The sequence below is a fragment of the Megascapheus bottae genome, chromosome 6 (genome assembly GCF_031878675.1).
Source record: "Megascapheus bottae isolate mThoBot1 chromosome 6, mThoBot2.hap1, whole genome shotgun sequence".
NCBI classification, from domain to species: domain Eukaryota; kingdom Metazoa; phylum Chordata; class Mammalia; order Rodentia; family Geomyidae; genus Megascapheus; species Megascapheus bottae.
Genome location: NC_143514.1, coordinates 10,561,712 through 10,578,412, shown reverse-complemented (window position 1 = coordinate 10,578,412; position 16,701 = coordinate 10,561,712). Strand labels below are relative to the sequence as shown.

Genomic DNA, 16,701 nt, shown 5'->3' with positions numbered 1-16,701 from the left:
TTTTATTCTGAATTTATCTAGGAAGTATCTAGTCATATATTAATGATATTAAAACAAGTTGAAATGTAGATAAAGAAGTAAAACAAGATGGAAAATGTTTATTTAAAAGTCTAGTAAAGGGTTAGGGGTTTGGCCTAGTGGTAGAGTGCTTGCCTAGCATGCATGAAGACCGGGTTTGATTCCTCCGTACCACATACATAGAAAAACACCAGAAGGTGGAGCTACCACGCCCAGATTTCTTTTTATGTTCTTTAACATAAAATATAAAGATCCTTTTAACAACAAAAACAAAAAGCCACAGTGGATAAAGTAACCACACAAGTGAAATGTTCTCTGTGTGATTTCCCTAGCATCAACATTGAGATTTTGCTATGTGAAGTGATGAGCCCAGATGCCTCTTCATGCGTTGACTATTATTATTGCTATTATTATTATTATTCCCTCCATTGCTGTCCAATGATAACTTTTTTCCCCATAAGGCCTTCTACAATGAAGTCTTGCCTTGTTGGCCTTTCTCAGTAGATTAACATTATATGTCAAGATACTTCTCATCCCTCCTCACAACAAAGGACATGTAAATTATTTTTTTTTTCATTTTAAGTCACTCACTAAAGTGGAATGAAACTGCAGAAAGACAGAAGGAATACCTATACATAGCTTTCTTCTATGTTACGAAGTGAAAATTGCTTTCAATCTGATGTGGTGTGGAGATGTTTACATTCCCATTAGATTCATTATGCAAGACCACTGATAAAGTACATTCTGTGGCATATGAACACACAAGTTCCATGTTAGCTAGGCTGGAAGGTCTCTGTGGAAACATTTTCCTTATTTAACGAGTGAACTCAATCTAGCATGAGGTTTTCAGAGGATCATTTTCACCAACGAACCCAGGATGAGGGGATACAATAGTTTGACTTTGGAAATTGCATTCTTATTGAATGTGCTAACATTATACTCAGAATAAATAGACCTCGTGTTTTCTCTCATATATGTTCTTTATTATATGATGTTATTATTACTATTTCATTCATAAAATGATGAGTTATCCTATTAAAAAAAGACAGGAATAATCCCAAGCTAGAGTCCATTAGAATTCTGAAGCCATTAGATATGTTTGATATTACCTAATTTTACTAAATCTTAGCATACATAGTATTCGCCATGATTTTAGTAAATACTTTTGATCTGCATATTTAATTAAGTTACCAGTTCAAGGATGCGTTATAGAATTCTGAGTATGTTACTAGTCTCACCTTTATGATAGTAGCCTCTAATTTTATTATAAACTTCTAAGCAACTGCTGTGTCTGCTAATGCAACAAAAGGATTCATGGGACCGGGAATGTGGCCTAGTGCTTGCCCAGCATGCATAAAGAACCAGGTTCGATTCTGTGGTACCACGTACATAGAAAAAAGGCGAAAGTGGTGCTGAGGCTCAAGTGGTAGAGCTCTAGCCTTGAGAAAGTCCAAGGACAGTGCTCAGGGCCTGAGCTCAAGCTCAGGACTGGCAAAAAACCGAAACAAAACAAAAAAACAAACCAGAATTTGTATTTTGAGACAAAAAAAAAAGTACAATCTAGTCTTGGTCTTCTTCCCACACTTCTTCCGCCATTCCTTGTTCCACCATCTCTCTAGAAGCATTGTTTTGGGGAGGTCTTCACATACATTATGATGATCTTTTGCCTTTACAATGATGCACCACCCCCCACCACTATACAACTGGTGGGTGGGGAATGTTTCTGGTTCACATTTTTATATAAGCTTATTTTTCTTCTGCATTTAGTCTTCCAACAAAATACATTACTATTCTATTGATGACCTTTTTTTAAAAAAATTTATTCCAGCCTATATAGCAAATGACAGAAATGTTTCCACATGTTATTTATGAAATTTCATGAGTAGATTATTTTGCCTGTTTTTTAATGTTAGCTTTTATGGTTTATGAATAAAATGTTGAAACACTATTATTCAAAATGTGTATTGCAGATCATTTGTGGGGAAAGCCTCTCAGTGGATGGATTAACCCTTCACTCCTTGAAGGAACAAGGTTACAAAGCTGCTTTCATTGGAATAGGTGAGTAGGTTACTTGTAACATTTTTTATTAGTGTATATTTTTAAATTCCTTACATTATCCAAAAGAATGAGTCCCTCCAGGCATTTTCTTAATGGAATCTGTACCTGTCTAAGGAGTAACAGTTAATGTTAATTGGCTAAATACTTAAATTTTGGTTATATACTAATTCTGTTTATTGGTATTCATTATGTATCTCTCCATGGAAACTCTGAGAATTAGGGTAGAGGACATCACATTTTTTTATTTTTTTTTGCCAGTCCTGGCTTGGGCTCAGGGCCTGAGCACTGTCCCTGGATTTTCTCAAGGCTAGGGCTCTGCCACTTGAGCCACTTCTGGCTTTTTGTACGTATGTGGTACCAAGGAATCGAACCCAGGTCTTCATGCATGCTAGGCAAGCACTCTACCACTCGGCCAAACTCCTGGCCCAGGACATCACATTTTTTAAAATGAAAACACAATCGAGTATATCAGCAATGAGCAATAGAGATGGTTATTGGCTTGCTTTCTTTCCCTATTCATTCATTTTCTTGAGGTTTCCAAAACCTTTTGTTAAGTGTTATTTTTGTTTGTCTTTCACATTTTCTTGGTTCTAAAGAGATTCAGTCATGGTCTGAAGGTGTCAGGGAGAGCTGAGTCATGTCATGGGCACTAACTTCCAATATTTCACCTAAATATTCTGTGCACATTGAATTTTCTAGCTTCTTACTTCTACTTCTGTATGATATTTAATTCATTCTCTGTATCATAAATTTGTTGTCATGTGATTGTATTATAAAAATGAGATTGGATATTGTGTGTTGTTTCTTATGAGTTGTTTCTTAGTTTAACACAAAGTTCACTCTCTTATCTCCTCTGGTACCCATGTTTTGTGACTGTGAATGTCTGAGTAATAAATCTGCATTTAAACCTTTCCCCTGTGTTTAAGGGTTCATGCAGAGAGTAGTAGTTCTTTGGGGGAATCCTCTTTTATGATATTTCTGAGCAAGACCATCATTATTATGTTTAATAATTAAGAATTAATGTTTCTAACATACTTTCCTATATTATCATCATTTGATTATAATAATCAAAACTGCTAGTTTTGATATACATAAGGAGCAAAGATCTGACATTTCCTCTAACTTATTTTTAAAGAACTTTACCAAATTTAAGGTTTAATTTTCAATATCACATCTATTTTGACAATTTAAACAAAAAATAGAAAAATAATTTGTAAAGTAATATTATTAGCAGTGTTGTAAATGTAACCATGCCTGTGACTTTTTAAGCCTCCATATATTAAAAATAGCCAGAAGTTGGCAGCTCATACCATTCATCCTCACTAGTCAGGAGTCTGATTTTTGAAGCTTGTGCTTCAACATTGAAAATCTGTGAGACTCCTATCTCCAATTACAAACCAAAAGCCAGAGGTTGCTGTGACGTAATGTGGTAGAGCACTCACCTTGAGCACAAAACTCAGGCATAGTTCCCAGATCCTAACTTCAAGTCCTAGGGCACACACACGCACACACACACACACACACACACACACACACACACACACACACACTGATACTTGATACTTGGCTTATAATAAGTGGGAAATTCAGCCAGGTATTGGGTAAAAAAGTATTGATGATATTACTGAATACTTAAATTTCATTATGCAGCATTCTCATACCACCAGTTACCCATAAAAGATATATTTCCTAATATTTGAGTAACAGTTGTTAATAGGATTCCATATATCCCTCTCAACATTACACTTGGGAACCAAGTAACTAGTCAATATATTAAAATAGGTCTCATTTAATTACACAAAAGCAAAGTATCAATGGAATTTGAATGATTAATTTAAAACTCTTGAGTAGTTTTCATTATCTTTTAAGTAGCTAGTTGTACAAAGAAGTTTCCATTCATCAAAGCAGTTCATGAATTACCTTTATCTGAATGAATGAACAGTCTTTCCAGGCTTCCTTCTATTTCATTCCATGAGGTACCCCGCCATGGGTTATTTGTTGGCACTTTACCATACATAAAGCAGTGGTCTCCACTTAATTGCACTGTGGGTTCAGAGTTGGAAATGTGGAGTTCTTTCAGGTTTATTTTTGCATTTACACAGAGAAGTGAACCTTTTGACATTTTGGTCTAGTAAGGTGAGGATTACCATTCTGCTCCATTTCAGTATTTTGTATGAAATCTGTACAAGAAAGTTTTCATCCTGTCAAAAGGAAGTGCTTTAGTGTGGAGAAGACAAGTTGCCATACCCTGAAAGAAATGTTGATTTGACACTCCTGATTGTCAGTTGGGGAATTTATGACCTTTCTATTACCATAAAGCTCTCGGCTTTTGGACAGCCTCACAACCTCACATGCTTTCCTTCATTAACTTTGGATCTACATTGTAATTAAAGTTCACTCACTTATTTTATCTATCCTTACCCTTCTGTGTTTGGAGGAGTGAATGGTAGAACAGGAATTTGGTGTTATATAGGATGTACAATTCATTTCTTAAGATTCTGATAGAGGCTGAAACAGTATGCAGGATGCTGGACTCAGGGCCTGGGCAGTGTCAACTTTTTTGTTGCCAGTGCAAATCTCTTGGATTTTTCCTGCCCAAGCTGCCCTCGAAATTGGATCCTCAGATCTCAGACCATTGACTAGCCAGGATTCCAGGTGTATGATGTGGAACTTGTAAATGTCACTTCTGCTTCTTTTATTTGAATTTTATTTTATTGTTGGGGTGATGTTCAGAGGGGTTACACTTACATTCATCAAGTAGTGGGTACATTGCTACCCCTTGTCACCTCTAATTTTGTCCTGCTGTCTACAAACTGGTAGTATAACAGACATAGCACAAAAGGATTCTGGGAAATGCATTTGTTAGCTCAGTGAACAAAATTCCCATTAAGTTCCTTCTGTTATATTGAAGGAAAATACAAATGGGGACTAAAAGGCTTTCAGCACAGGTGTGGGTTATCATTGTGTTTGACATTTGAGATCTGAAGAGTATTTAGCAGCCAAGAATTCCTTAGTGTGGTTGGCTACAGAGGTAACTCCATAGGAATAATGATGATTTCTGGTTTTTTTTTTTTTGTAGTTGGGAATGCAGTAGAGTTTTCCTATGTTTATACTATAGTCCTAGCCTTAGTTATTTTGTGTCAATGCAAAGAAATTTTACTTATACTTGAGTTAGAATAGTTCAATTAACACATTGTGTTAATCTGTGTGTGTGTTCTTGTGGTCCCCCCTTTTACATATTGTTTATGATATCTCTGGTGAAAAGCAATTTTAAGTTTTTCCTTCATTCATTCTATAGCAGAGTCAAATCAAGGAAACTATCATTGTATGTACTACTATTGTGAGTTTGGAAGAGTTATGACTTTCTATCCATTAAAGACGTAGTTTCTTCCAACTAGAAAGACAAAACTTTGTGACTTTTTCAGCTTTAACACTGAGCTGTCTTTGTAATCATAGGATTATTTTTTAAAGGCTCTAAGATTAGGGCATGGCTTAAGTGGTTGAGTACTTATCTAGTAAATGAGAAGTCTTGATTTTGATCCCTAGTATTGGTCAGATAAAGTTGGTACTAAGGCTTCAAGATTTGGATGCTTTTACTGAAATCAATTCATACTGTGTTTCTGTCATGGTCAAAAGTAGACTTAGACCACTCATTATTCAAGGCTTTTTTTTAAAAAAATATTGGATGGCTGTATTTGATTATTCAAAGCAATGTAAAAGATTATAACCAGCATTGCTTTTTTAATTTTTTATTCCTAACAGAACTGATCAGACAAGAAAATGCCAAAGAAAATGATAGAATGAAGTAATAAGACATAATTTGTATTTTCATTTTTTTCTTAGAGCAATTCCTGTGCTTGAACTCAGGGTGAGCCTGGGTGCTATTCCTGAACTAATTTTGCTTAAGGCTAGCTCTCTACCACTGAGTCACAACTCCACTTCCTAATAAGGCATATTACATGTGGTTAGTTTAGCATTATTTTGTGAAAAGGGCTTTTCTGTTGTGCTTTGCATCCACATGATTGTACACCCATTTCGTCCCATATAAAATGCATTTTAAATTGGGAATTATGGGTTCAAATTTGATATCCATAGTACATGTAACTATCCTGAGATACTTTTTTTCTGTCAGCCAGTTCCTACAAAAAAAAAAGTTGCCAGATGAATGACTGTTGTGTGCTTCAGGCAATATGCTAAGGATTGAAAGTATAAAGAAATCTGATTTAGTGGTTTAGGTGAATTTAGGATGAACCAGAACCAGGTGCTGTTGCTTACACCTGTAATTCTGCTACTGTGCTCAAATGGTAGACTACTAACATTGAGGACAAAAGCTCAGGGATAACATTCAGTTCCTGAGTTCAAGTCCCAAGACCACACACACACGGTGGGCACACACACACACATACGTGCACATGTACCACACAAAGATGAATCAGAATATTGGTAAGACATTTAAATAGGATACTCGTATTTTGCACTTTGAGAAGGAGGATATATGATGGATTGGCTGAGCCTGGGGCTTGTGGGCCTTGTTTTGCTGTCTTTGTAGTAAAGATGTAAAAACCACTGTTGTAGAAGAAGTAGACTTTACTACTTAGTCTTTGGTTTCTGATCATCCATTCTGTGATCAGTCCCTCTCCTAGTCTCATAAAACAGCTTACTGAGTGAAACAAGCATGGTAGAGAAAGAATACTTCCTGGGACAGCCTCAGAATAGCGGTAACATTTAAATGCCATTGTTAAGGTGGTTTTAAACTTGGGGTCCGGTTCTCATGGGAAACTGGCTACATGGGAGGTATATGTAGGGGGTACATGGTACAAGTCTGGCTGAGCCCCAAAATTCAAGGTACCTCCTGAGAAAATAACCAAAGCATACAGGCTGGAAGAGTAGCAAAAAAAAAAAAAAGAGTGACCTTGCTGAAATAAATTCTGACCATGTCATTCATTAAAATTTCTCTTACTGCTAATATATTCTAACTTCAAGGCTTCCTAAACTCTATGAGATGAAACATCCATGGCTCCTCATAATTAGACTATAGCTTTGTCTGCAGTTCCTTTACCCATTCAGTTACTTAGTTTGTTTTCACATTAACATTTTTAGTAAAGATGCCCTTGCTCATACTTGATCCTTCATTTATCTGCAGTAGAATAATCACCTTCAGGGTCACCCTGTTTCTCGTGTCCTGCTTCTTCTTTGGGGATGCAGAGTGTATTTTCATATTCAATTAAGACTCTTCTTTTTCTGTATATTGTCATCAGTATATTTTTTCCACCACCTGAAATTAAGCTTTTAACACAAAGGGCAGCAAATTCTATGAGCTTTGTAGCTTCGTACATGGATAGATTTTTTTGTGTGTGTGACCCAACAAAATGTCTAATGCATAGTTGGAACTCAAGAAATATATTTGCTGGTTGATTTTTCATCTACTTGCCAATATAAATTGTGAAAAATACTATCAATTTTTGAATCTTTTATCACTGGGAAATCCTTTATCAATAGGGAAATGAGGAGAGAGGAAAGTATATTTTACGTTCTTCTAAGGTTGGTATTATGTTGATAATGAAATAAATAATTGGCCTCTTCCAAGTTTGCAGTTATGGTATTTGTAACAATAGCTATAATAGTGGGAGTTTTTTTCCAGGCTCTATTCTTAACAGACTCTCATGTTAATTTTGAAAATGATCCTAGAGGTGATTAATATTAGTACATTTTATAGATAAGAAAATTAAGTTTAAGAAAAGTAAAAGCAAACAAGCAAGCGCCCACTAAGCCTAGAAAATTAATTATATGGAGAGAGTAAGAATGGGTTAGTGAATTTTCCTACTTTAACATCAAAGGTAGTTGCAAACAGAGTTACTGAAATTCTACATGCTACTTTGTCTCTCCCTTAACACTCTTCAGCATGGGGACCTCGTACTAGAAAGACTTTCTCCTTCTGGGTGTGGGAATGTGGCAGAGGACTTCCATAGTATGGGTTCAATTCCTCAGTACTACATATATAACAACAAATGATAATAAATAATAATCAAAACAACGCTAAGATTCCACCTCACTCCAGTTAGAATGGCCAGGATCAGGAAAACGAATGACAACAGATGCTGGAGGGGATGTGGCCAGGAGGGATCACTACTACACTGTAGGTGGGAGTGCAAACTCATTCAACCACTATGGAAAGCAGTATGGCAGTGCCTCAAAAGGCTAAACATTGAGCTCCCCTGTGACCCAGCAATTCCACTACTTGCATTTACCCAACCATCCAGAAACTAGGACATACTAAATCCACTAGCACAACAATGTTCATTGCAGCATTATTCACCTTAGCAAAGATATGGAACCAACCTAGATGTCCCTCAGTTGTTGAGTGGATCAACAAGGTGTGGTATTTGTACACAATGGAATTCTATGCTGCTGTCAGAAAAAATGACATCGACCCATTTGTTAGGAAATGGAAAGACTTAGAAAAAATCATATTAAGTGAAGTAAGCCAGACTCAAAGGAACTAAGGCTCAATGGTTTCCCTCATTTGTCACAATCAGTAGAAACCTTGAGCTCTCTTAGCAGAGATTTGCAATAGAGCAAAACCTTGATACAAAAGGCCATATAGTATGATGCTAAATGAAAGGATCTCTAGGATATAGAAACATAAGCCATATAATGAATGATTGTTGTCCTTAATGTACTATGTTATCACTCATCTCTTTGCTTTCCCTTGGTTATATCATATTGTTACAGTATCTCACTTTGTTATCTGATATATTGGATATATTTGTATTTGGTTATTTGAAATTGGATAGGGAAGGGGGGAAAACCAAGATGGGGGTAGGAGGGAGGGTAATGGGGACCAAGACATGTGAAAGGGTATCAATGTATGTGAATTAATGCACCTTCTATCTGGCAAATATCATGTAACCCTTTTATTAATTACAATAAAAAATATTATAAAAAATTAAAAAAATAAGAATGACTCCTCTGAAACTTCACTTTTCTCATGATTACCACCAAATTTTTTTTCAGTTGCCATCAGAAAGATTTTTAATGTGAAGACTCCCAAATATTATAATAGGTGAATAAGACATAATTGCAATTAAAATAATTCCACTGAGAAATTGTGACATTGAATTGGCTAAATCTCTTGTGTCTTCTTAGAATGCCAGACTCCTCTGTAAAAGTTTCTCTTAATTAGCTCCTTATCGGGAATTTCTAAATGGTATATAATCATGTAGCCTTTCCATTTAGAAGAAAATGCAATAATGGTTTCAGGCCACCCTCTTTACTTCTGTCCCCAGATAAAAACTTAAATTGTTTAGTGTTCACAATTATGAACAGATTGTTTCAAATAATAAATCTGACTTCCTTGTAAGCAAAAATAAAGTCATGAATATTTTACAATCTATTTTTATTTGTAATATTGTTTTATCTAGTGTCACTTGTAAGTACTCTGGCATAATTGTGAGATAGCTCCAAAGAATTTGAAAATGAGAGAAATAGAATTCCAGCTGAGAGTTCATTAAATCATCTGTTAATGAACTCATGCTACGGCCTATAAGGAGGTAAAATTGATTTAGGGCAATTATTCTTTGATAGTATTAACATATATCTATAGAAAGTACATATTAATCTGCAGAAGCAGACAGCTTGTTCACTTTTTTTTTATTTTACAGTTGTGGGGCTTGAACTCAAGACCTGGGCATTGTCCCTGAGCCTGTTTGTGCTCAAGGTTTAGGCTCTATCATTTGAGCCACAGCACCACTTTTGGTTTTTAAGTAGTTAATTGGTATAAGGGTCTCATGGGGACTTTTCTGCCCTGTCCATCTTCAAACCACAATCCTCAAATTTCAGCCTCCTGAGTAGCTAGTATTATAGGCATGAGCCACCTGCTCCCAGCTTTGCTTGGTCACTTTTAAAAATGCAAAAGAAAACAAAAGGATGCTTAACACTAGTGTATCATGCCTGCAATCCTGTCTATATGAAAGCTAATAGCAAGAAATCCTGATTTGAGGGCCAAGACAGAAAAATTCTTACAATTCCTTCCAGTCCATAGCTGGACATAATGGTACTTGCCTGTCATCTCAAGCTATCCTGAAGAATGAGATCAGGAAGATCTTAGTTCAAGTCCAGCCTAAGAAAAATATACAAGAAAATCCATCTTTGTGATGGGAGCTGAACTCTTTGCTGTGATCCCAGCAAGCTCCAGGAGCCTAGAAATATGTGAATGGTAATTCTGGTGCATGCGTGGCTGGAAAGCAAGATCTCATTCTAAAACCAGCCAGTGAAAATATCAGCTGGAAGCATGCTCAGTGTTATTGCTCTAGCATGCCTCTGTAACTTGATGATTGTCACTAATTCTAACTTTTTCATTATTTTACTTTATAATACAGAGTTCCTTATATTTTATGGTTTGAGGAGGATAATCTTAGCTTAGTTCTAAGACACTAGAGACCATGGATAATCTATCTACCTGTCTGTCTGCCTCTCTCTCTCTCTCTCTCTCTCTCTCTCTCTCTCTCTCTCTCTCTCTCTCTCTCTCTGTCTCTCTCTCTCTGTCTCTCTCTCTGTGTCTCTCTCTCTGTCTCTCTCTCTCTGTCTCTCTCTGTCTCTCTCTCTGTCTCTCTCTGTCTCTCTCTCTGTCTCTCTCTCTGTCTCTCTGTCTCTCTCTCTGTCTCTCTCTCTGTGTCTCTCTCTCTGTCTCTCTCTCTGTCTCTCTCTCTCTGTCTCTCTGTCTCTCTCTGTCTCTCTCTCTTTCTCTCTTTTTCCCCTTAAACCATGTCACCAGGCCTAATGTTTTCATTAGTTTTTAAAATTATGTCCCACTGACTTTTCCTAAGCTCACCTTGAATTTTGAATTTGTAATCCTCCTGCTTTCACATCTCTGGTAGCTGAGATTATAGGACTATGACATGGTCTGCCTTTATTATTGCATTACTAATTTGATATTACAATATGATAAGAGGATAAATTTAAGAGTCAGGAAAACCCCAACCATTAGATAAAGAAACCAATTAGTGAGTAAACTCTAAAGAAAACAAGCAATGCCCTTTTCAAGCTACTTGTATCCATGGGTCAAGCCGCACTTTGTGCTCATATATCTGAAATAACCAGGCAAATCTATTTAAAAGATGTTTAAGTGTTTTAAACAAAGTTTTGATTGACTTAATTCCTCATCCCCAAATGTGTCTGGAATCTTGCTGCACACCATCATCTGATGAGCCATGCTGTGCCAGCTGGCATGCAGACTGGTGCACATCAGAGGCTGTATTCACGCCCACCCCACGTCACACCAACTTACAGGCGGAAACATGCTCATTTTGTTTGAATTACTCAGAGGAACTCTCATTCCAACTTTCAATTCATAAGTTAAATTTAGAGAAAATGATATTGATGTTTAGGTTAATCAGCCAAAAATGATGTTCACTCTTCCAACTGATGCGAAGAGACTCATATTTAATTAAAAAATTACTTCCTTGGCTTTGGATTCTTACACTTTTTAATGTGTGCTTCTACTAATTAAAAAATATTTACATGGTGTTTTTGGAGCATGAACATGTATATTTTATTGACAATGGTCTCTATTTTATTGATAAATGTCTCAGTACTTCATTGGAGTTGAATTCAGAGACTGTACTTACTATGCCAATACTTGAGCCAGACCCAATATACATCTTGGTTTAGTTAATTTAGAATTAGTTGTTGAGTTTATTCCTGGGACAACCTGGACTGCAATCCTTGTGATTACACTTAACGTGTGGGTGCCACCAACCTCCGATTTTTATTGGTATAAGTTGGGTTTATTGAGTCTCTTATCCAACCTGTACTCAAAATGCATTCCTCCCAAATGTCACCTTCTGAGTAGCTAGGAGCAATTCTCCCAGAACTTTATTCTTCAGTTATTTTCAGGAGGAGATTTTGCCCAATGTCATTCTCAGTCATTGATTTACCTATCTTTCCTCCCATGTAGTTGGGCTTATAGGCATAGGCTTGAAAGGTCAGCTCTAACAAACACAGTTAGATTTTATAATGCTTTCTAAGATTGTTATCTCTATCTCTTCTCCAAAAAAGCTATTAAATGATTTGTTTTTAATTTTTCAAATGAAACACACATAAGGTAAAAGTTACTATATTAATTAATTGTATGGAATATTTCTGTACCATTAATGACATCAAGCCACTATTCCTCTATTCCTCTTAACTGTCATGTAAATATATATATTATAAATTAAATTATCATAAACAAATTAAACAATAGCCCTATGAATTTGCTACTCCAAGGACCTTGTAGAAATAAAATAATGCTGTATGTTTTCCAAAGGGCTCATTTCAGTTGTAATTATGTTCTCATATTTCATCCATGTTCCAACACTTGTCAGAATTGTCTTCCTTTTTAAGGTTAAATAGTGTTTCTTTTCAATGCATGCCACAGTTTATTTATACATTTCTTTCATGATTGGGCACTGGATTCCTAAGCTTTTTGTGTATTTAAAATAAAACTCCTAGAAACATGAGTATACAAATATCTCTAGCTTCTGCTTCAGTTCTTTTTCAGTATATATTCAGAAACGTTTTGACAAACCACCTCACCTCATTTCCACCAGATATACACCAGAGTTGCAATTTTTCTACATCATGCCAGTGTTTAAAAAAATCTATAGGCTACTGCAGATGAATGGATACAGAAAATATGGTGTATATATACACAATGGAATTCTATATAGCCAACAGACAAGATAAAATAATGGCATTCGCAGGGAAGTGGATGAATCTAGAGCAAATCATGTTGAGTGAGACAAGTCAAGACCTAAGGAACAAAAGGCACATGGTATCCTCAATATGTGGCTATTAAATCCAAAGAGTACAAGAGCTATAACTCAATATCTGCATACCCAATGCTATGGACATGGTAATGGAAATATAAACATAACTATATAGACATAAAAACCTATGACTCCATAGACATAATGTTTTATTTCTTAAATTAGTGTTTCTATGACATACAAACCCTTAGCCTAATTTTGATTAAGTTCTAAATACTAAGTCCCAGTGATTGTAAATAGAGATTCCCTTCTTGAACACTTGTTTGTTAAACCTGTCGTTTAAAATATGATGTAAAAATCAACGTTAATAAATTCTTAAATTAAAAAAAATCAATAGGATTATTCTAATGAGTATGAGATACTATGAGATACTATATAATATTTTTCAATTTGTGTTTATGTGTTTATTTGTATTGACTTTGGGCTTGAATTTGGTACCTGAAATTTTTTTTTTGTAAAGGCCACACCTCCACTTCTGGCCTTTTTGGTAGTTAATTGGAAATATAAGACTCATGTATTTTCTGTAGCTAAATTTAGAGGTGTGTGTCTTTGGCGTCCAGCTTTAATTTAGTGTTTATTTGCTAATATCAGCAGAAACTTGTAGATTATATATATATATAGTTTACATATACATACATATATAACATTTATGTATATATACATTAACATACACATATAAATATATAAAAAGTTCCTCATATCTTAGTGATTTTAGTTAAATTTATTTCAAAGTCATATTCATATATACATATATAGTCATATCACACATATATGTATATATATATACTTTTTCCTGATGCCATATTAACTGATATTTTATTTCTTTTGATGGATGTATTAGTAAACAAGTACATACTTGATTTTACAATAAAAGCACACAGGAAAATTAAAATCACAGAAACAATAGTTAATTAAAATTGGAAATTAATTTGTTTTCCATGAGGTATAAGGTATATCTTAGTGCTGATGATTATTGTCAAGTTCTATTTTTCTCACCAATTTGTGACTGACAGAAAAAAATGTAACACTCAAACACATACACACCCACACAAAATTCTCTGTTTCTCATGTGCAAGTTTGTCTGTGAAACCTATTCACCTTTCTTCCTGACTTTGCTTTCTATCTATAGTCTTCCTTCTGAATTCTAACATTTAGCATCTGTTGACCTCAGTCAGGAGTTTCCAGCCAGCCTCCACACTATAGTTCCTTTCACAACTCTGCTCAGGTAAATAAATGGGGAATATATTTAGACTATGTCCTATTTGTGTGAGCATATTTTTCATACAGATTCAAATACAAACACATGTTATATAACAAAGTTTTTTGAAAACTATGTGAAACATCCTACTGAAAATTTAATTAGACTCATCTGAAGATGAAGTGAGGAAAAAAATTATCTGAATACTGAAGAGCTTTTCTAGATTTTATTAGGTTTAAGGTATTTTAATTAGACAGCAATACAACCATTCCACTGTACTTAATGGTGAATAAAACACAAGCAAAGTCAATAGACATTTGGTCCTCTCTAAAAATATATTCAATTTAATAATAAGTAATGTAACATTTTTTTTGCCAGTCCTGGGCTTGAGCTCAGGGCCTGAGCACTGTCCTTGGGCTTTCTCAAGGCTAGAGCTCTACCCACTGAGCATCAGCACCACTTCTGGCTTTTTTTCTATGTATGTGGTACCAAGGAATCGAACCTAGGTCTTTGTTCATGCTAGACAAGCACTCTACCACTAGGCACAACTCCCGGCCCATAATGCAACATTTTTGAAATATAGATTCAAGCTTGCCTTTGTGCTATTTTGGGAAAAAAAATCTAAAGATAATGTAATAATAAAGTAATGATGCAATAATACATAAAAATGGAAAATGTAAGAAATTAGCAATGTTGATTATATTCACAGATATTCCTGCTTCTAAAGTATGACCACTCTATGGATTAAATGTTACTTCCTAAATAACTCCACTCTGATGCAATGAGGCAACAAATTATAAGATTTGGGGGTATATGTTTCTTTACCTGGGCTATCAATTGTATAGAAATTTGGTCAATGGCATAGACTAGTGCAAGTTGTGTTAGATTTGGGTGTTTTTTATTTTTTCATTCTCCTAATTTTTTTTTTTTAGCTGTATAGAGCAAGCAGAGTTAAGTAGGGAAGGTGCTTTAAGTGGTATCTTTTCTTATCTTTAGCTGAGGCTAAGGGCTGGGACAAGCACAATAGTTCAATGTTTACTTAACATGGACAAGGGCCTGTATTTGCTCCACAACAGAGCAATAAACAAAGAAAAAATAAAATTGGTGGTTTATAATTCAAACAAAAATATCTTTGATATTCTTTCAGTGGAAATAATAGCCCTTTAGTAAATGGGTGTTCTGCAAGTATTAGAAAAATAAGTAAAATAAGACCAACACATGTATATCTGGTTTTAGCCAGTTTCATCGAGCTATATGTAATATTCAGATATTGTTAATTGTGTGGAAAGAGAATTCTGTCAGGTCACTAAATACATTTAGTATCTTCTCATGTCAAGCATATAATCTGCTACAGTGTAAAACCGGTAGCATTGTAACAAGTTTTGAGTCCTTAGTAACAAGACACAAGTTGGTAAAATGTAGGTATGCAATCAGACATCAGGCTATTAAAGGGAATAACAATTATGCAGAATTGTGAGATATGTTATAAGGTGAAAGGTAAAGATAAAATTATTCTTACGCGCATTATGGTCTTCATCCAAAGCTTTGTTTGCTAGCATAATTTGAAAAGTGATTGGCCATATATAACTATTTAATATAGTGAGGAAGGGAATGAGAGAGTCCTAATGAATAGACAGAAATAAGAAGCAAAAAAACATATAAAATCCAATGAAGGGCAACATAATTTAGCTTTCATTCAAAAACTTTTGAGTCTTTATGTTGTGAACATTTTAAATATTCCAGCTCACATACATAGCACTGTGTAATTGGGGGTAAAGCAAGCAAGTTGAAAAATCTTATGTGCCGTTTTGAGGAATGAGGTCATTCATTTTAAGTTAAGCCTTTAGGCCAAAGCTTGACTTGAAGGAAACACAGAGTTCTGATTTCTGCCAAAGTCTTAATTAGCCGTATGTTAAAGAACAATAGTTCAATATTCATGGCATGGAAAATACTTGTCACTATGAATTGATCTTCTTAAACTAGAACTATTAAGATGACTTCTGTTAACCAACAAATTCCCAGCACTGAATGTGTGCAACAAAGACTACCTTCATCCTCAAAAACTATTCAAATATGACCAGGCCCATCAGAACCTCTCCCCCAAACTGGAAGAATACAAATTTTCAAATAAACTGGGCATATCCCATTATATTGCATCTAAATATTCAGTCAAAAACACTTAGCCAGGCACGGTGGCTCACGCCTGTAATCCTAGCTACTCAGGAGGCTGAGATATGAGGATCAAGGTTCAAAGCCAGGCTGGGAACTAAAGATCCTGTGATTCTTATCTCCAATTAACCACTGGAAAATGGGAAGTGGGGCTGTGGCTCAGGGGTAGGGCCATAGCCTTGAGATGAAGAACTCAGGAACAGTGCCCAGGCAACAGTTGCCCCATGACTGACAAAATCAAAAAAACAATCACTCATCATGTTCTGCAATGAGAAAACATTTTCCTTGATTTCATGAAAAAACAATCAAAGCTTCACTCTATATGCAGAAACATAACTACAACACCATGCATTGACAGAAGAAATGAATGAGAATTTCCAGAGATTGTGATTATGCAGGGTAGATGCTCACTATTTACTATGATGACTTTTACTGAGATGTGATATTATT

At 35.3% G+C, this 16,701-nt stretch overlaps 1 protein-coding gene across 1 annotated transcript in view; it reads left to right on the top strand.

Annotated features, from left to right (window-relative positions):
* Positions 1-16,701, top strand: part of Dpyd (dihydropyrimidine dehydrogenase) — an 800,444-nt gene that overhangs the window by 221,591 nt on the left and 562,152 nt on the right. The window contains exon 8 of the mRNA XM_090333954.1: positions 1,989-2,076. Within this exon, the coding sequence (XP_090190080.1) occupies positions 1,989-2,076 (88 nt within the window). The remainder of the gene's footprint in view (positions 1-1,988; positions 2,077-16,701) is intronic.